General features: G+C 40.2%; 2 protein-coding genes across 3 annotated transcripts in view; one reads left to right on the top strand and one right to left on the bottom strand.

The window, feature by feature from the left end:
- The window catches only part of LOC108103810 (integrin alpha-PS1), a 49,561-nt gene extending 31,528 nt beyond the window's left edge, over window positions 1-18,033 (top strand). Inside the window, exons 2-9 of one of the 2 annotated variants that reach the window (XM_017209496.1) lie at window positions 6,948-7,075; window positions 8,275-8,301; window positions 12,234-12,346; window positions 12,468-12,601; window positions 13,687-15,086; window positions 15,154-15,293; window positions 15,368-16,444; window positions 16,508-18,033. In XM_017209496.1, coding sequence (XP_017064985.1) covers window positions 6,948-7,075; window positions 8,275-8,301; window positions 12,234-12,346; window positions 12,468-12,601; window positions 13,687-15,086; window positions 15,154-15,293; window positions 15,368-16,444; window positions 16,508-16,753 — 3,265 coding nt within the window. In that variant the 3' untranslated portion in view covers window positions 16,754-18,033. The remainder of the gene's footprint in view (window positions 1-6,947; window positions 7,076-8,274; window positions 8,302-12,233; window positions 12,347-12,467; window positions 12,602-13,686; window positions 15,087-15,153; window positions 15,294-15,367; window positions 16,445-16,507) is intronic. The other variant, XM_017209497.1, reaches the window with a different exon arrangement.
- A 462-nt stretch (window positions 18,034-18,495) lies between these two features.
- Window positions 18,496-20,263, bottom strand: LOC108103816 (proteasome activator complex subunit 3). Its single transcript, XM_017209503.2, has 3 exons — window positions 20,152-20,263; window positions 19,577-20,080; window positions 18,496-19,362 (listed from the first exon to the last, which is right to left on the bottom strand). Exons 2-3 carry the CDS (start codon window positions 19,956-19,958, stop codon window positions 18,995-18,997), a joined length of 750 nt encoding a protein of 249 aa, XP_017064992.1. The 5' UTR covers window positions 19,959-20,080; window positions 20,152-20,263; the 3' UTR covers window positions 18,496-18,994.
- Window positions 20,264-20,399: the final 136 nt, after the last annotated feature.

Here is a 20,399-nt window from a genome sequence, read left to right as displayed (position 1 = left end):
GTTGAACCGACTTAAAGTGTCATGGGAACTTTATTAATTGAGATATATTCTTGTTAAACTTTTTATGATTCCATGCTAAGTGCCAAGACACGATTCTACCTACCAATTTTCATGACCAACTGAGTATGCTATCTAGAGTTCTTTGATATGATTTCTTTATGGTGGCTATTTCCCAGAGTTTAAAACCTTCCTTCCTCCTGTTTTTTTGGTTAGTTTCCGCACTTATTGGCGGCGCCATCGAAGGCGTCATCAACTTGGCCAGATCCCCACTTTGGTTTTATTTTTCTGGCGATTTAATGGACACATTATGTTCTTGACCCGCAGCGGAAACGCGTGCCTGCCTCCCATTATGGATTTAGATTCAGATTTGGATTTGGTTTTTTGTTTTGTTTTTTTTTGGCTTTGTGCAAATTGAAACATCCGCGGATGTTAGCTAATGGGATCCAATATCTATAACCAAAAGAAAGAACAAAAAAATGATTAACAGCCCAAAAAGTTAGACAAGAACCCTTGAAGGTTTTTTGCTTACGATTTTTGGACATGACTTCATTCGGACAAGATGTCTTTGTGACGTGCGTCATGGCAACAGCAACAGCAACAGCGACACCTTGACATGCCACGCCCACCAACGATAAGCCGCCCAGAAAATGTATGACTTAACCAAATCCCATCAAATTATGCGCATTCGGTGACTGCCCGTCTTGAATTTTAAGCCGACCCCTCCAACACACAAAACGAACTCCCCTCCACATCATCATGAAATGAAAGGAAAACCCGAAAACCGACAAATTTATTGAAGTATGTTTTGTCGGATGTATTTTGTAGTTTGTGAAGTGACAAATCTCTCGGGTTATTGGGTTGGGTTAGGTTACGTAGCGTTGTGTTGAGGGATCCGATGATGGAAGGCCATATATATATACCATAATATATATACAGAAAAACTGCAGAATGGGATAATATGCAGAGGAATGAGTGAGTTTGGGGGGGGCGATGAGCGATGAAAGGGTGTGGCGTTTATAGGACTGACTGGATCGAAATTATACGAAATCGGATGGCTTCAAGTTTTCGAGAATGAAATATGAAGAATGTACAGATTTTAGAAACCAAAATGCTTTAAAATGCAAGTTGTTTTTCCTAAGAAAAAAAGGGAAACAAGAGTCAAGGAAGTATCAAATTGAAGAGTTTTTAACATGAAAACAGAAACAATATTTACTTGGCTAATTGTGAATAGCTTAAGTACCTCTATCTATATATTTGCTTTGATCCCTTGGCCATAATCCCTGACTTCTATATCCCCCCCAGCTACCCACCAACTTGATGGATGACTTTGACATTGAGCCCGTGGTGTGCGAGTGTCACTCGTCATCGCCATCGCCATCGTCGGACTTGTCGACTTAATGCGCAAATTGAATTAGGCAATGGTAATTCAGTTGCTTCTGTTGCTATTGTTGCCGGCTTTTCGTATACGTATTCGTAAATTGATTTTGGTTACTTTGGCTGTCAGTTTAGAGGAGGCATGCCCCCGTCGAAAAGAGAAAATCTCAAAAGAAGTGGGCAAATCGACAATGGACAATCGCATTCCAATTTGACGCAAATGCGGCAAAAGGCTGTTCCTCTCTCTCTCTCTCTGTTGAAAAATCTTCTCTACTCGTACACTATGTAGTTTGAAGTATTTCCAAAGACAGCTGCAGGTAAACGACACCGCATGTCGCCTATCTTCGATTCCGATCGGACAGGTAACAAGAGTTCAGGTAGAGAATACTCCTCCTACTTCGTCTGCCGATAACTTCATCCTGTCGCAGCAGGAAGTATCCTGCGAATCACGCATCTCACTCTCTGGTGATTTACCCTTAGAAAAGGTATATAGAAAGGTATATATATGATATATATATATATAGGACAAAACATAGACGTGACTAACAGCGCTTGGCCTGCGGGCATAATTAGGCCCGAGTAACTTCACCTGGCGACACCTCAGCACAATCGGCACAATCACCCCGGGGCAAATAGCGAATTGCAAATATCAAATAAGCGATAAACCACTCACTGAGAGAAAACAGCAACTCTAAGTTAACAGGTTATTAAAATGTTAGAAGAAATTTAAGTTTTTTTTATCTTTTCCATAAACATTCCTTTACTTAAACACATCATCTGATTAAACTATCAAGAAACTCGTATAATGAAATTTCCCTCAGTGCCCTAACAATCGAAATTTAATTGGTAGCACTTTCATCTTATCTTAACACTGAGCGCCATAAGATTAGTTTTCCAAGTTGAATAGCCAGACGAACGAAACACGAAATCGGAACGGAATTCGATGCCCGGAAACAGATCGATCCTAGAAGGCAAGAACTCTTCCAGACAAAACCCACTCCAAGCCATCTTTGTCCCCAGCAGTTCCATAAATATTTACACCACCAAGACGAAAATGGGTTCACGCACAGGGGTCATCGGGGAGACGAAAATGAATTGAATTTTTGTGGCAGACAAATGATAATAAATAAATATGCTGAGGAGTGGACTCAGACGATGCTGCTGCACCACTTAAAGATATCATATTGGGGATTGGGTGAGGGCGATGGCGATGGCAAAGTCGATGTTGAACACTTGGGAACACTTGTGATAATCATGACTAATAAGATACACAAATATCCGAGGCAACCGAAAAATAAAAAAAAAAAAAACAACAAAATAATACGAAAAATAAAGGCAAACACAGCTGGACCAGAAGGGGCCACCAAAACCAGACAACAAAGTACTCTCCATTCTGGCAAATGCAATTTGGGGAGTTCTTTTTAGTTCTCGATGGAGGGGGGTTACGAAAATAAGTCTGAGGATAAGCTCATTTAGATGGGAACTCAAAAAGGGGAAGAAAGTAGTAAAGTAAGAAGGGAAATGTTTAAAAAGATTCTTGAAAAGTTTTGCAAGGGACTTTAAAATTTGATAAATACAAAACTAAAGAAGGAAATTTGTATATAAATCTTAAGATTGATATATCTATATCCTCTTTTCATTACCCTTATTATTAACTAAGGAATATTTTTCAAGAATACTTTCCTATTCATAAGAAAGTTCAAGCTTAGTTCTTAATATCCCGAGACTTTCTTACATTTTCCACCATAAAAACACAGCTTCTCCACTCTTTTTAATATCCCCATCCAGCTGCATAAATAATAATTGAATTTTTCTATTAAAGTCAAGACATCAAGGAATATGCCCCTCCTTTTCGCTTTTTCTTCATTCTTCTTCGTTTTTTATTCAATCAAACAATCAAATTCTCTCAAGAGACTCTTCAAGCTGCGGGTGGTGGAATGAGGTTTCCCCATAGAGATGGTTTCAATGGGTTGAGAGCTGCAGGAGAGGTGGTGGTTGGAGGGGTAGGGCCACTTGAAAGGGTTTTTCAAAGACCCAGGGCAATTGAGGCGACACGCGCGACGCCTTAAAGCGGCAATTAACGTTCAAATTTAATTAAATGCATTCTAAGTCGTCGTCGACGTCGTCGCCAAATGCACTGGGCACAGGCAGCACTCCTCAGTTAACCCTCTATGAACTATATTCTATAGATTCACGTTCAGGTCCCCCACATCCAGAGCCAAGATCCACCACCAAAAGCTAAAGCTAGATGTTCTCGGCGTCATCGGATTTTAATTGCAGGCCGGGCAGGCAGGCAGGCCAGCAAGTGGAGCAGTCTGTACACTGAGGGAAATGTCAAGAAAGTTGCAAATTAGGTATATATTTTAAGATACAGAAGATATAGCTCGGTTTTTGAAAGATAATTCCTGAAAATGTACCCAATTCTTGCAGCTTTCAACTGACAAACTTTAAAAATGTTAGTTGCTTATTGATTTTTTTCACTGTATTCGTAGTTTTTCGATTCCACGATAATTGAGTGGATCAATCCCCATCTTAAGCCCCCCTATTTTCACCCCTTTTCCCCTTGACTTAACCGCTAATTGATAAGCTAAGTGGCAAGTGCTATAAAAAAAACAGAAACCCGAACTTGCTCCAGAATCCAGAAAAGCAATTCGAATGGCTACGTTTTCCAACACCACCAACGCCCACTTGAGTAATCCCATTCCATAAAACTTCAAATTCCAGCTAGATCATTAGGGCTGTTTTATGGGCCTTTGGGCCATGTCAAAAGATTTACGGCCAGCGGCGTTTGGTGACCAGATTTATGTGACTCGTGTTTTATTTTCCCGCTGACCAAATTGTTTGTATCACCTTCGGGAAATATGCAGGCCAGGCACCTGCTAAATGAGCAGCCTCAGCAGCAGTCCAAACAAGCCAAGAAATCAAGGAAAAATTAAGACGGATAGAGTGAGAGAGATATTGGACCGAAGCCGGTCATAAAAGCAACGAAAATGTGGAAGAAGGGTCAGGTCAGGTCGGTGGATCGGTCTACTAGGTTTTTAGTAGTCTTCGCTGTTGCAATCCGAGTGTCAGCGTTAATGACCACAAGACAGAAACATGTGGGAAATATGGGTAGCGTTGATGAGAGCAGCAGGTCTTAACCTGGCCAGAAAGTCGGACTGGGTCTTGATCTAGTTTTGTTGCCTTTACCAGCTATGTTTTCGTAGAGGAAGTTCCACAGGGAAACACGTTTTCTTTTCTCTAAAAAGTAAATTTTAACATGGTTTTTAGGAAGCTGAATATATACTTTTAATCAAGCTCTTAACTAACTTAAATAATAGTTTAAGCCAGCACTTTTCTAGCTCTAATCTTGTTTTTAAATTCTCTTAAAATTCTTAATTTTGGCAAACAGAATTTTCGGATTTTTTTAAGACCCCGCCAGAAGGGGCAAATGTGTCAATTGTGAGGCGACAAAAGCGATAACTTGCAGCACGCCCATAAGCAGCGGCTCCTTCTGCTTATTTTTTGTTATTGTTGTTGTTGTTGTGCACCACCTACACCACAGCACACCCAGAACCACCGCCGCAAACAGCAAACCCCCCTCTATCAGGCACCATCGTTGGCAATTTGGCCACCAGTTTTGCCGTTGGGCACTTAAAGATTTCTTTTATTTTTGATTTTTCTTCGTTTTTTTTTCTGTTGATGTTGCTGCTGTGACGGTTGATGGCTGAGGTTTGATGCACAGAGAGAAATTCTATGGAAATTTATAGGTATTATATGAAATAAATATGATTGGTAGCAACTTTAAAGATTAGTCAAAAATATTAGATTTTTTAGGCTTAGTTATAAAAGGATTACCAGAGCTTAGGTTCGGAATTTTAAAATTTTTTGAAGTTGAAAAATATAATATTGATATTATTTAAGTAAATTTCTATGTCTTATAAGTCTGGTTTCTAAAAAATACTTACCCCCAATCCGGTTTCTTGCAGTGCATTCGGGGACTTGTGGTGTGTGTAGGTGCCACTTAATGGCCGCCATAAACCCAATCCTCGCCTTCGTGTTTTGTAGTTGTCGTACATGCACTTTCAGCTGTTGTTGTCGCAGAAGTTGCAGTTGTTGCTTGTGGCTGTTGCTGTTGCAATTGTTGTTGCGGGTTATGGCTGAGCTTACGGCTGCAGGATAATGAACATTCATGTTAAACACGTTAAGCGAGCAAACGTGGGTGTTTTTTCTCTTCGCTTTTTTTTTAAGTTTATTGTATTTTCTTTGTTTTTTTTTTGTGTTTGATTTTTTAGCAATTTAAACGCCCCCGTCCCCCCCTTTTTTTGCCAGCCCTACTTTGTTGCCATTTAGCGTGTTTTCTTTAGCATGTTTTCACTGTCTTTGGGTGACGTTTCGCGTCGAAGAACTGTCTTTCTTTTCGTGGTTTTCATGTCTCAGCAATTAGGCTTAGTATTTGGTATTTAGCCAGCTTGTTTTTTTTGAAATATTTTCCTAACTTGAAGTTTCTGTTTGCCATTTAAATTTACTTAAGTTTAATTTAACTATAAAGTTTGTCTTTAGCTTCTTTTCTTTGGGATTTATTTTTATGTAATTACTAATTTACCCCAAAGCTGGTTATTATATCCTACTTATGTTACCTTAAACTTAACTTAAGTTTTTTATCGCTTTAAAACTCCTCTTTAGCTAACATTCTAGAGAGCCATAAAACTTGTAGTTACTACCTACATTTTGCTACCACATTTCGCCATATATCCTGCTGGGATTTTGGCTACTCCTTCGTAATTTGACTGCTCATTAGCGAAATCTTTCGTGCAGACGCACCCATGGCCCCTAAAGACCCCCTCCTCCTAACAAATCTACACCCACCACATTGCACAAGTTTATCATCGTTCAGAGTAATTACATTTCGGCAGGGCCAAGCCCCAAAAAACAAAGAGAAGAAAAAGCCAAAATCCAAACAGCCAACTGAAGTGCAATGAACCAAGTCGTCGCAATTGTCGCTTTGAGTCTGAGTCGGAGTTGGAGCCAGAGTGGGAACCCACCTACAAATCGATTACCAGTCGGAGCAAAAGTGCCGACCCGCAATTAGTAGATAGCCATGGCTACATACTATATGTGTATATATATATATAACTATAACCTAGCAGATCGGAGTTGCAGCTGACCGCAGATCGCTTGTCTTGTGGTTAGCCCAGTTTGCCAACACTTCAAGTTGAAAGATATAGTCGTATGTATATATGGACAGCAAAAATATTTACAAAAATATGTAATTTCCCAGTTGAGCGGAAATCAATAAGTATCATGTTAGTGTTAAAGTCAACAAAATGTTGCCTAATCGAAAATATCTCAGGTGTATAATCAAAAATATCATTCATGTGTAAAAGTTGACAGAGTTTTAGCATTGATAGAAGCTTAAGTACATATTGATTGAATGATTATGATAGGGAGTGCCTATTAATGAGCTCTAAAAGGAAGTTAGAATTATATTTTAGTGCTACAAATAAGAAAAAATCATAACCTTAATAATAATATGATATCACCTTCTTATGATTAATGTGTATTAACCTGAATATTTTCCCTTTACTTTGCAGTGTTTTAGTGGGAGCTCCATTGGATCATAATCTACAGCCGAACACTTCACACTCTGGCGCCCTCTGGCGTTGTCCCATGACACAAAGTTCCGATGACTGCCAACAAGTGATCACTGACGGCAGGCGATGTAAGTCAATCACATCTATGATAGCTTTAAAAATAACTAGGATCTCCAGGCATAGCTCTAAAATAAATCACATTTTAAGTTTCTAGGTTCTTAATATTTTTAGTTTTGAGTAAAAACAAAAGATAAACAAAATGAGTTTAGAACGTACGTATATAATCTCAAGTTAGTCGATAACTCCTAACCCGAGCTTTTGGTATCTGTATTCCCTTTTTATTTTCTACTCTAAGCCTCTAGATCGTTCCATTGGTGAAGGTTGATTGGTTTTTGGCCAGTCTGTAGGCCATAGATCTAGTTATAGTAGTAGATTGTCCGGTATCGTGGTAACCCCGCTAATCCTGAATCCTCCTGCTCCCAAATACCAAGTGTGACTAACCGGAGTGCCAAAGGGTCCAAGGGTCAACCGGGACCAAGCCAATCTACCTCTTCCAGCTAACCGTTTCGCATTTTCAGTTTATCCCAATCTTAATTTGTTTAGATCCCGATCTAGTCTAGTCTGCCAGTTGTACATAAACGATTGCCAAATGCTGTACAGAGATCTGTGACTAAACAAAATCTAACTCTTTTATTTTTTAATCTTAAGTAGGAGAGAATGCTGTGATCGATAACCAGGCGATTAATTCGATATATCATTGGATATGAAATTAGAATTTTCGAAAAACCAATCAGGCTGCCAAAAATTTCACCAACATTTATTTATTGGGGTTTTCCCATCGAATGTTGAATCGTTTTTATCGATCACTTGTTTTGAATCGTACGATTAACTTAGCAAGCGATCAGTCATAGGAATCGTTCGTTCACACGATGAGCACACATATTATAATAACTCGTATGATCTCGTATTATCTAGTACCTACTGTATAGATATCCATTTTATGTCCTAGCATCTTAATCAAAATATTATATTTAAACAGAAAAAAAAAGAACACTACAATTTAATTTAATTTTTAATTATTTCGATCTTTCTTTCTCTTTTTTTCTTTCTTATGTTTTTATTTTTCGTACTCTGCCCCCCTTTTACCTATGCATTTGGTTCCGCCAATATCCAAATTCGTATTCGGTGGGCATAACTGGGAAATTCCATTGTATCTCTGCCTCCTAACCCGTACAAAACTATCCAAAAACAAAATACTGACAAATCTTTTTGATATTTGCCATTCGATAAATCGATAAATCGATCGAACGAACGACTAATCCCTTAGCGAACGGATCATATGACAGTGATAAGTGTAAGTGGTTTTGGGTGCTTTAATTGTTGTCTTGCCACCAAAAACCGATCCCAATTTACCCGATCATGGATCGCGCATCTCATCGCAACCGCTAACACTTCATTCAGTATTCAATTGAAACAGATATATCCTATATATATAGATATATATATATATAACCAGTATGCCTTAATCAGTAATCCGTATTCCATACCTTTTGGTTTTGCGCTTTTGATTTCGTTCACTTATTGATTTGATTTTGCGTTGAATTAACCCCCATACTTTCGATTTCGAGTGCACCCATTCACTTCCTATTCTACAGACAATGTATATAAATCGCTTGTACATATATATGGTATTGTATATATAATATATATATATCTTGCAAATCTTGTATTATCTCCGATCACCGAATGTACAGTCACGCACGCATGCCTATGGCCGCCATTCTGCTTTCCAACCTATATTCTCGCTCACTCTTACTCTTACTGACCTACCAACTACGCATGCGCGCACTAATTGCAATCAGAAATTATAATTATGTATGAAAATGAGCTTAAATTACACATTTTATTGTTTAAATATGACTAACTATTGTAATCAGTTATCGATTATTTATAACCAGTTACCTGATCACACATATATATGACATTCTGATACTGTTTTGTAAAAGAAACGCTACTGTTTAGTATGGCAAGTACCTTGAAGGGTTATTGATTAATTAAAAGTGATAAGTTAAGTAAATAAATGGTATTACAGTTAGTACTTGATTGATAGCAAAGTAGACCAACATTAGGTAATATTCTCTATAGTTGATTGATTGCAAAGTCAAGATGGAACATCTGCTAACCTGACACATCAATTTATGTAAATCTAATCTAATAAATATAAATTTAATCACCATAATCTGTCTCCATTACTCGGTTAAGCTTAAAATATTCTTCACTTACCAAAGTTTTCTTTGTGGAATATTTCGTTTTTGAGGTTCTTTTGCATGCTTCGATTCCAGCGACAACTTCATTATCGGCGGGCGTCACATGTTGAGCATTTCCTCCTTTAGCATGCCCCAACTGTTTCTTGGAATTTTCACTCAATATGGTTTGGGAATGGGGAAAGGAGGGGGCACTTGAGAAATCCCCAAGACCTTCTCCCCACTAAAAACGTGGCTTCACATTTTCGGCGGCTTCAATTGGCGACTCATTTAGCGCTAATTATATAGTCGCCCCGACAGCTGGTTCCATCGCTTAACACCCTTGTACAAGGCTGTCATTGGATTTTCCAGAAATTTGCAATGCAATGAGATAATAATGATACTTTAGAATATTTATAGATAAATGAGTAATATGTAAGAGTCCTATTTTTTGATATGGCATTATAAGTAATGAAGTTATGAATAAACTCAACTTCATCTGGAAAATGTCACTTAAAAACTTGCTTAAAAACAAGTTAATATGAAAAGGGTATACAATATTTCTTCACTTACCACTTGGCATGCAAATCCATTTGCCCTGCTGGGTGTTTATGACCCCTTCCGTCAGCCGAGTGTTAACATGGAACTGGGTCGTCTGCATTTTTCTTTATTTTGAACGTCACTTTGACCGGATTTTCTTCAGCCGCTTCTGCTTCTTCCTCCAGTTTTTCTTCTACTGCTTCTTCTTTGCTCTTTTAGCAATCAGAGCGTGGCAAGTTTCAAGAAGAAGACGGCGTCTAAAAAATCTAAAAAAAAAACCTACTAAAGCCAAAGAAGTGGGCTTTGCCAACGGCGCCGCCCCAGAACGTGACAAATTTCTCAAACTATGAGCACAGAAATAAAAAGAATACCAAACCGAAATGCAGAACAACAGCTGCACAGAGAGAAAAGTTTTAAAATTTCTGTCGTTTTTAAAGAACCAACTTAGCTCCCCAAAAATCAAAAGTTAAATGGCCTAATAGGCCTATAAAATGTAGAGATAACTTGATTAAGTTCAAAACTAATATCTTTGTGAGTAAAATGCATGCTAATTTCTCTCAGTGCACCAATGAAAGGCAAAACAAATGTTGGCAGAGGCATAAAAATAACTGCAAATTGTAAAAATTACAGCGCATATGCGAATTCTTAAACGAAAATAGCGCGGAATTTTCGGTGCGTTGAAGAACTGAGAAGAGGGCGGTGAAAATAGGGGGTTTTTTGGGTGAGGTTTTGTTTGCATTTACTGCACATTACCCATAACCCCCTTTTTTTCCGCCCATTACCTTCAGAAATCTGAATTCTTCGCGACGACTCTGGCAGTCAATGTCAAGAAATAAGATGGAGAAATTGCAGAGGAGGAGATGAATAAGAAGAAGGGGGTGGGGTGGGGGGTTGTTGGTAAAGGGGAGTTGCAGTGGGCGGTTCTACCAGCTGCGCGACTTTCACTGCGCAGACGCGACAGACGGGCGCGTTTTAAAACGCGTCAAACCCGTCAAGAACGGCCCACGCCCCAAGGCAACCGACAAAAGTCCGAAAAGAAAACGCTGCACTGCAAGAAATTTGTAATAAATAATTATGAATATAATGTAAGATTTATTATAAAGTTTAGGACTTTACAAGACCACCAAAGATCATTTTTAAACTTGAAATTGCTTGCCAAATATTGAAGTGAAGTTTGAAATTGAATTGGAAATATTTTCCCTGTGCACTGCAATTTCCCTGTGGCTCTTTCTTGCTCTCCTCCCCTTGCAAGTGTAATAATCATTTATCATATTTCAACACTTTGATGCTTTAAAATGCATTCTAAATCAATTTTGTTCGGCTCTCTCTCTTGCTCTAGCTCTGCCTGTCTGTCTCTTTTGCGGCTGCGCTTTCCATTTTTTGTTTTTCCGCTCTTTTGCTTCGTTTCATGCTTCGTTTAATCAACAATTTTTTTGTTTACCACTCTTGCCACTTCTCTTACCTCTCCTTTCCCCTTTGTGCAACGTGCCGCCAACATTAAAAAACAGAAAACAAAAAAAAAAAGCAGAAAGAAATAATCAAAAAACATGTTGCCTCGAAATCAGCTGTAAATAATTGAATTGTTTTGAGTTGGAAGTTGGTTTTGGAATTTGCATCTCACAGCTTTGGTTTCAACTTCGATTTCCAGTTGGATTTGGAAATTCGGATGGACCTGTGTAGTCTTTAGCTTGGGGGTTATCTTTGGTAGTATTCATACATATTATTTTTATTTCAGGAGATATGTTAATATAAAACTAGTGAATATTTTAAAAACACATCAATTCTCCTGAAAACCATTTTTGTAAAATACAAAAAATACTCATTAAAATAATCATTAATTTGCAAATTTGATAAACATTAATGTTCAAACATTTAGGAATTTGAAAAGATTTAAAATTGTAAAAGAAAACTACTTAAATGATTTGATCCTAGAAGAAATCATAAATTAAAAACCTATTGACTTTAATTTTAAGCTTAAAAAGTCGGATGTTAAACATGTTCCGCAGTGTAATAAATTTTAAAATGAGAATTCATCTTAACTTAGAAACCACAGAAGCACCCAAAAGTTTTCCCCTAAACAAGGGTCACATTTTTAAATATATAAATTTAAAAAATAAAAACATGGTCCACCCTAATCTACTGTACATTCGTATGTAAATTTGTGAATGATTACTGTTGTTTTTACCATTTATGAAATTTCTACTGTTGCTAATGCATACTACTCTTAGTTTTATAAAGTTATTAATTATTTTTACCGTTATTGTTGTTGTTGTTGATGTTAAATTATTATTATTATTATTGTTGTTGCTGACATGCACACACACACAAACACACATATATATATAAACACACAAACTTGTACACACGCACACTATCACACACCTCGCCACTCTTTTTTGGCATTTACTAAAATTGGTATTACTTTCTGCACTCTCTCCCTATTTCGAACGCGATCTCCGAATTCTTCGCACTCCGAACTCTTCGATCTTCGTTCTTCGAACAGCTTTCGATAGCGAAATCCTATCACAGCCCGGCAATGACGAGATCAAGGAAGATCAATGGATGGGCGTTACGGTGCGATCGAGTCCTCTGCAGGCCAACGGATCCGGGGGAAAGGTGAGTTCATTCCCAAGTTAAGCCCAAGATATTACAGACTGATCATAATTATGATCAAGGACCTAGAGCCTTAAGATCACTAACATCTATTTGACCTAATAACTGTATATGTTGATCACAGGTTATCGTCTGCGCCCATCGCTATATGTACATCGTTCGGGAGAATCGTTATGGCCAGGGTCTTTGCTATCTTCTTACGAATGATCTGGAATTCGAGGAGGTCCATGAACCCTGCAAAGGCCGACCAGTGCAGAGGTGAGTGATCTATAGGGAATTTGAAAGTGAAACTATTTAGTTACAAAAGTTAGGTTTCATCACTATAGAGTTACACAATCCACTGTCATATGTAGTCCAGTTGCCCTAGGTCATCGCTATCGATCAGGTTGAGGTAATCATGGCAATCCATTCCCTTTTCCTTACCATTGACATGGGTCAGTTGTTGTTTTTTGTTTTTATTATTATTATTCCTGGCAGGGAGCCGAAAGACAGAAAACAGGAAAAGTGTCAAGGTGAATTATCTTCAGCGATGAATAATGCGGGGGTGTTTCGCCCAATTAGCATGCAGCGTGTGTGTGGCAATGTGTGGGGGCGGCAGCGGGAGTGAGGTTTTTAAGGTTGGGGCAGGGTCACTTCAAGTGTGACACCGATGACGTCGTTGCAGGCTAAAAACGCACACTCATAAAGGTGAAATTTAATTTATTTAAATGACAGGAGCAGGAATGGTTGAAAGAGAGGGAACTTTGGGTGGATTCCGCACCCACATGTTGACCAAAATCAAGGAGCGGTTGGGCGCCGAGGGGGGGACATAGTGGTGCTGGTGGTGGTCAAAGGTGGCCGGGGCAAATGGCCTGTCATCATTCTGAATATGCAATTTTTCATCGAGCTGAAACTCGCGTGTCCCAACTCGATTCGGGAGCAGGTAGGAAGTCAAACAGAAAGAAAATGAGGGAAAAAATAGCTGGGAAAGAGGTGAAAAACAGAAGGATGTGTTGGTCGGTCAACAGGCAAATGTTGACCCTGGTCATCCATTAATGTCCAACGCACAACTCCATTCGGGAATAGACAAATGGCGAGGAAATAAAGATACGGGCGCCCAAAGAGTCCTTCTGTTGACCATGGTCATCTATTAATGTCCCCGATACGGGAATAGAAAATGCCAAAAGGGAAGAGGGGGATAGGCAAGACATGTCCTTGGAAAACTGACATTAATCAGGAATTAACTGAAATGGAAATAGTCATGGTTTTTCCAAATATCTGCAATTAAGTAAGAAGAGTTTTAGGAGATATTACTAACTAATGGTGAGACCTACTAACCATCTTAACTTTCCTTTAATTCCTAGACAACATGAAGACTATGGACTTTGTCAGGCGGGGACATCGGCCGCTCTGTTGGACGATGACACCATGGTGTTGGGCTCCCCTGGTCCATATACTTGGCGTGGATCCATATGGGTGACCCAGGTGGGCGGAGAGTATTTGCAGCGTGACAAGACAACCTATTACAGTGATCACTCGGACTCGAGTTCGCCGGTGGATAAGTACAGTTATCTGGGCATGTCGGTGACCGGTGGCAAATACTTTGGAGAAATGTCATACGCGGCTGGAGCACCACGTTCCCAAGGCCATGGGCAGGTTGTAATCTTTGACAAGTCCAATAATAATCCGATACCGGTTCACTCGATCCTGGATGGTGAGCAATTTGGTTCAAGCTTTGGCTACGAACTAGCCACCGCCGATGTGAATGGTGACCGTCGACCGGATTTGATAGTGTCAGCTCCATTGTACTTCACCAAGACGGAGGGTGGAGCCGTGTATGTTTACCAGAACTTCAATGATACGTTGCCCCTGAAGTATACGCTGAAGTTGACGGGAGCCCTGGAGAGTCGTTTTGGCTTGGCCCTGGCCAATATCGGAGATTTGAACAAGGATAACTACGAGGATCTGGCAGTGGGAGCACCTTACGAGGGTAACGGTGTTGTCTACATCTATTTGGGTTCGGAACAGGGACTGAATGCCAAGCCAGCACAGAAGATACAGGCTTCGGAATTGGGTGGGGCCACCATACCCAATGGTCAGCCGATAAGTACCTTTGGCATCTCGATATCGGGCAATACCGATTTGGATGACAACTCCTATCCGGATGTGGTAATTGGAGCGTTTAACTCATCAGCAGCAGTGATCCTGCTGGCCAGACCCATCATCAGCATCCAGACGAACGTATCGCGCGAGGAGCTGCGCAACATGGATCCCAATAAGCCAGGCTGTCTGGCAGATCCAACCAGTAATCTTACATGTTTTACCTTTAAAGCCTGCTGCAGCATCGATCCATACGATGAGAAGAGCAAGAGGCTGCAGTTGGCCTATAGCGTTGAGGCGGAAACCTTTGATCATCTAAAGAAATTCTCACGGGTCTATTTCTCGGATCCCGAAAATAAACGCAACAATGTCTTCAGTAAAGTGGTAACAGTCGAAACGAATGGAATAATGGCCTGTCAAGCTGTTACGGGTTATATCAAGGCTAATACCCGGGATATCCAGACTCCGGTGCGTTTTAGATTGAAGTACTCGCTAGTGGAACCGCCACTGGCCAAGTCCGCTTTGACACGTCTCAATCCGATATTGGACCAGACTCAGGCGCATATCGACTTCGAGGGCACCTTCCAGAAGGACTGCGGCGATGACGATCTCTGTGAGAGCAATCTGGTCATCCGAGCTGAACCAAACATAACACAGTCCTCAGGTAAGTTGGGGGTAACCTAAGATACTTATGAAACCCATAACTAAATTTTTCTTCATCTATCCCGTAGACAACGCTTATACCCTAATCCTAGATGAGACCGAACTGGAGGTTCGAATTAATGTAAGCAATCTGGCAGATTCTGCTTACGAAACTCAACTCTTCATTGCCCATCAAGCGGGAGTGTCTTATGTGGCCACCAAGAAGCCGGTAAGTCCCTACCGGGAATGCCTTCACGTCTTCAAAGACTCTATTATATGTCTATCTTTTCATTTAACCCACAGACCAATGCCACTTGCAACAGTTACAACACCACTTTGGTGGCCTGCAGTCTGGGTAATCCTATGCTGCGTGGCACCACAACATTCGTGACCATACGTTTCCAGCCCAAAGGATTGGAGCCAAGCGAGAAGTCCATGCTATTCCATATCTTTGCAAATACCACATCAAAATTGGTCGGGAGGGAACGTCCCGAAAGAGATCTTCTGATTCAGGTGGTGCGTCGGGCAAAGTTGAATTTCCGTGGTTGGGCCATACCCGAGCAGAGTTTCTATAGTGGATCGAGTGTGCCCACCCAGGCTAGCAGTACCACCTCCGTATCCGATGCCGAGATACAGGGTCCAATGGGAATGGACGATGTGGGTTCCCAGGTTCATCACATGTTCACCATCTTCAACGAGGGACCATCGACGGCACCAAAGGTCCAAATGGTAATTTACTGGCCATACTCACTGTACAGTGATCCTCAGAGCGGTCGACCAGTTCAATATCTGCTCTACCTGGAGCAAATACCAACTGTGGAGGTTAGCCAGGGTGAATGTCATGTGGCCAAGGAATATGTCAATCCACTAAACTTGGCCAGTGGTTCGAGGGAAAATCCAGCATATTTGAATGCTCCGGCACAGCTGAGGATGTTCCCCTCGCAATCTCGTCATTCGTTCAACAAGAGTTTGATCCACTCGCAGAGGACATATTATTCCAGTAGCAATCGGGAGGATCATTCGGATAATTCTCAAGCATCCCGGAATCGAGTACGTCGCAGTTTCCTAGAACGAGTCACCCGGCTGGAGAGATTAATGTACGATTCGGAGAGTAGCAGTAATGCGGGATCCAATGGTAAGAAGCAGGATATCGTGGAACTGGACTGCAACAAGGGCACCACGAATTGTGTTCGCATAGAGTGCGAAATCTTGAATATGCCCGCCCTATCCGAGGCCCAAGTGGTGGTCAAGGCCCGCCTATGGAACTCCACGCTGGTAAGTGAATATCCCCGTGTGGAACGGGTAAGAATCTTCTCAACGGCTACGGCACAAATACCCGAGGACTATGGCGTCGAGGTGATGGATCACAACAACATAGAGGTAAGGTCTTAAATATGAACGCATCAAGGAATTTTATAAATATATATCTATTCTGTCTTTTAGGTGGAGACGCGAGCCTATCCGGAGTTAAGGAACCAACAGCGAGACACATCGATACCCTGGCTGATCATCATCCTGGGCATCGTGGGTGGATTGCTGCTTTTGGCGTTATTCACCTATGGGCTATGGAAATGCGGTTTCTTTAAGCGCATACGACCCACCGATCCGACGCTCAGCGGCAATCTGGAGAAGATGAACGAGGAGAAGCCCTTCCTAGCGCCGGCAAAGAACTCGCTTCACGTTTTCTAACAAGAGGGCACTGTCGGCTGGGACTTGGTGCGCCGTCGGAGGCGTCGACGCCGTCTAAAGCTGCTACTTCCGGTTCCGGCACAGCCACGACATGGCTGGCGCAAAACTAAGGAAAAGTCAAAAACCAATAATTATAATAACAACAACAATGACAGCGATGTGGATGTGCTTTCTCTGACGCCGCCACCGCCACCGCTCAGCATCCTCAGCTGGGGAAATGATGGCTACTATCAGGCGAGTGCCGCCTGGTGGGGTCACCACATGTGATCGAATGGGTCACAGCGATTCATTTGGGTCACAGTGGGTCAAGTGGATCATGTGGGTTGTGGTTCAATGTGCCATTTCGTTTACTTAATACAGCAGGCTAAGTTCAGTTCCATGGATTTGACTAGATGGAATGGATAGTTGAGCTTCCTTTACTGACATCAGCTAAATCTATTGCTTAGCCAACCATTTAAAATGCTAATTTAACAGTTAGGATATGTAGTTTTGCAAATTCTAGAGATTCGAGATAGATCGGTCAAAAATTAATTTTATTCCCAATTTTATTTTACAAAATAAGACGATTTAATTGGTTTCTAAATCGAATAATATAGTTTCGAAATAAGTTATATTTTAAAGTTCCATGTCCAAAACCTATCTAATGGTGCTCTTAAAACCTCTGAAAAAATAAGCACACTAGTTCAACCAAATGAAAATATAATTATTTAAGATTTAATATTTAAAGCTATAGCGATATATTTAGCTGATGTTAGTAGTGAGCTTTAGTCTAAAGATTAGCTAAGCACCCAAACGTTGATAATCTGTGTAAAAATGTTCATTGTCATATAGATAGAATTAAGCCTTAATTAGGCTAAGTTGAGAAGATAACGATGCAAAAATTCCGAATATAGCTTACAAAAGAAGTACACTGCCAATAACAACAAATCAAAAGTGCCTCGAAATCGAACCGTAATTCCAATCTTACTGGACACGTCTTAAACAAAAGAAAAATAACGAAAGTATTAGCACAAAACTTAATGCATAGCTATATATAAATAACCAACTGAGTAATTGAATTTAATACGCCTTCAAAACTATGTTTATTTTGTTTAATTTCCGCATTTTTTTGGTCAACTTAATTAAGATGTAGTTTTTTGAAATTAGTTTGTGTATGTATTTAAGTGAATGGTCGAGATGTAGTTAAATTAGTTGTAAATACAAATTCAATAATACTAGCTGTAAATAGTAATTATGTTTCTTTATCTATTTAATATACGATTCCTTTTTTTTTAAAGAAATTTTGTATTTTGAATTTTCTGTTTGGTGGTGGTTCGAAGCGAACATGTTTGAGCTGAAATTCCATTGCATATGTCAAACAAAGACACTTAAAAAAACAAAATCTTTTTTCCGGATTTTACTTTCATTATTTTAATACATGAAAATCTGATTATCATTTTTACCGAAGTATTTTTTTCTATTTACAAAAATGAAATGTAAAATAAACGGAAAACAAAATTAAAAGGTTTTTTTACAGCCGTTGTAGCATTTAGCTTTTGTCTTTCAAAAGACCCACAAAAAAACTAATGGCTGCAGAAACCATCGATATTTTTCCGTTCTAAGCGCGTTATCGAAAATCGTAAAATTCTTAAGAACACGCTAAATTTATGGCGCCAAGATTAAAAATAAAGCCAAAAATTATTATTAAATGATTGTGAAATTTCTTAGAAGTCCACCATCATGAAAAAAATAATATACTTTAATACTCTGCCAAAAGGTCACAAGGTTTTCTTTTATTACAAATTCTCAGTTGATCCATCTTTCGGTCGTGTGTTTCTAATAAATCGTTTTTTTTTTGTTTTTTTGGAGTTTTCTTGATTTTTCTTGCCCTGAGCCGACATCGACGAGGCAACGTTCGATTTATTTAATCATAAGTATATGTAGCTATAGCTATTAGTGGAATCTATACAGCTTCGGTTTCTTGTATTCTGCGCTAAACTCAACATTACATTCTAGACGTAGTACAAATGGATCAATAAAGTCGATAGTTATGCTACAGCTATTGCTTATAATGATTTTCTCTGCTCTTAACTTGATGGGCTGTTAATTTTGAATGTCTTTAGTTTTAACCGAAATGGATAGGCTGAGTTTTTTTTTTCGAGTAGCCACAAGAACCTCTGACCGTCCGCTCTACGGGCTGTTTGTTGATAAAGTAGTAGGATAATGAAAAAAAAAAAGTACTGGCTTGGGCTTAGGGAATACCTAATAGAGGCTTTCGGTGTTGGAGGAGCGCGGCTTCTTCAGTTTTTCGAGGTTCTTAATAACTATGTCGTGAAGCGAGGAGTAGCGATTGCGCACCTCGCAGACGACCAGCCACAGGCTGAGGTACTCCTTCTCGTCCAACTCGACGACAGCGCGCCGATAATCATCGATGTGCGGATACTTGGCCACCTTGGACACCACCTTAGCGCGCGACAGGAAGTAACGCGATATCTGGTCAAAGAAGGCGGCAGCCTCGGATTCCACTGTCTGAATCTCGGCCAGCGTGTCCTCTTGAATGGAGACGCCAAAGTTGTTGCCGTCCTCGATCTTGGGTATCATAAAGGAGATCCACATCTTGAGTAGATTTGCTGCAGGAAAAACAATAGATTTATTACTAGGTGGTTATTGACAAAATCCATGTTTGGAGGTGATTTCCAAGTAAGAAGCAACAGGGGAAAGATGTGAAAAAGGTACAAAATGGGATTGACTTGCGTTTAGTATTGAGGGGTTGGAATTTGTTGTTAAGGAAATTCTAGCAGTTTTTACGGGTTTAAATTATTTTTAAGAATCAAAAGCACTTACAATCTTCCACCAGCGTTCTGATGATGGGCTTGACAACTTTAATCATCTCACATAGCGGCTTGTTACAAGTTACAGTTCCAGTGGGCAATGCCAGGACCGGCTGTCCGGAAACGAGGACATCCTTGCGCTGGCGCTTGGTTGGCGGGTGGTCGCCATCCTCCGATTGGTTGTCCTCGTGGTTCTTAACCAAAACTGGCGGCAGGGCCGGAATGTTCAGGTCCTGGTGCACCTCATCAAAATTGCGCTCGTTAAACATCGGCGTGGCCAGCAGCTCGTTTAGCTGGACAATCTTCTCCGGGAAGCGCTTGGTGATCAGCAGCTCCGCTTTGAGGATCAGTGAGTCCTTATACTCCTGCACCTTAACCACCGTATCGTTGGGCATTTTGCTGTGGATTCTTTTTAATGTTCGTGGAAACTTCGACCTGTCTGATCCTGTCCTAAGTCCTATTTCCTAGCCTTTCTACCGTTCCTTTCCTTTCCAAAGAGCGAAAAGCGACGTGGAATCTATAAAATCGCAGGTTTTAATGACTTATACCGGCGGCTGGCGAAATTCGAAGCGGGAAAACGAGACTTACCTACAAATTTTTGATGTCAAGCAACAACACACATGTGCTGCTAGAGCTGGGGTAAAAACTAAACTAATCGATAAATATTCGTTGCTGTCGATGTTTGCTGAAATTTGCAACTAATTCGCAAGAAAATACCGAAAACACACATTGATTTGCTTGTTTATACCGAATTATTTGAAATTATGAATTATCTTAAAATTCACATTAACAACAAACGATTCTGCAATACAGGGGTGCGAAAAATGTTGTATACA

Source organism: Drosophila eugracilis, unplaced genomic scaffold (genome assembly GCF_018153835.1).
Source record: "Drosophila eugracilis isolate 14026-0451.02 unplaced genomic scaffold, ASM1815383v1 contig_408, whole genome shotgun sequence".
Lineage (NCBI taxonomy): Eukaryota > Metazoa > Arthropoda > Insecta > Diptera > Drosophilidae > Drosophila > Drosophila eugracilis.
This window is presented reverse-complemented; position numbering and strand designations above follow the sequence as displayed.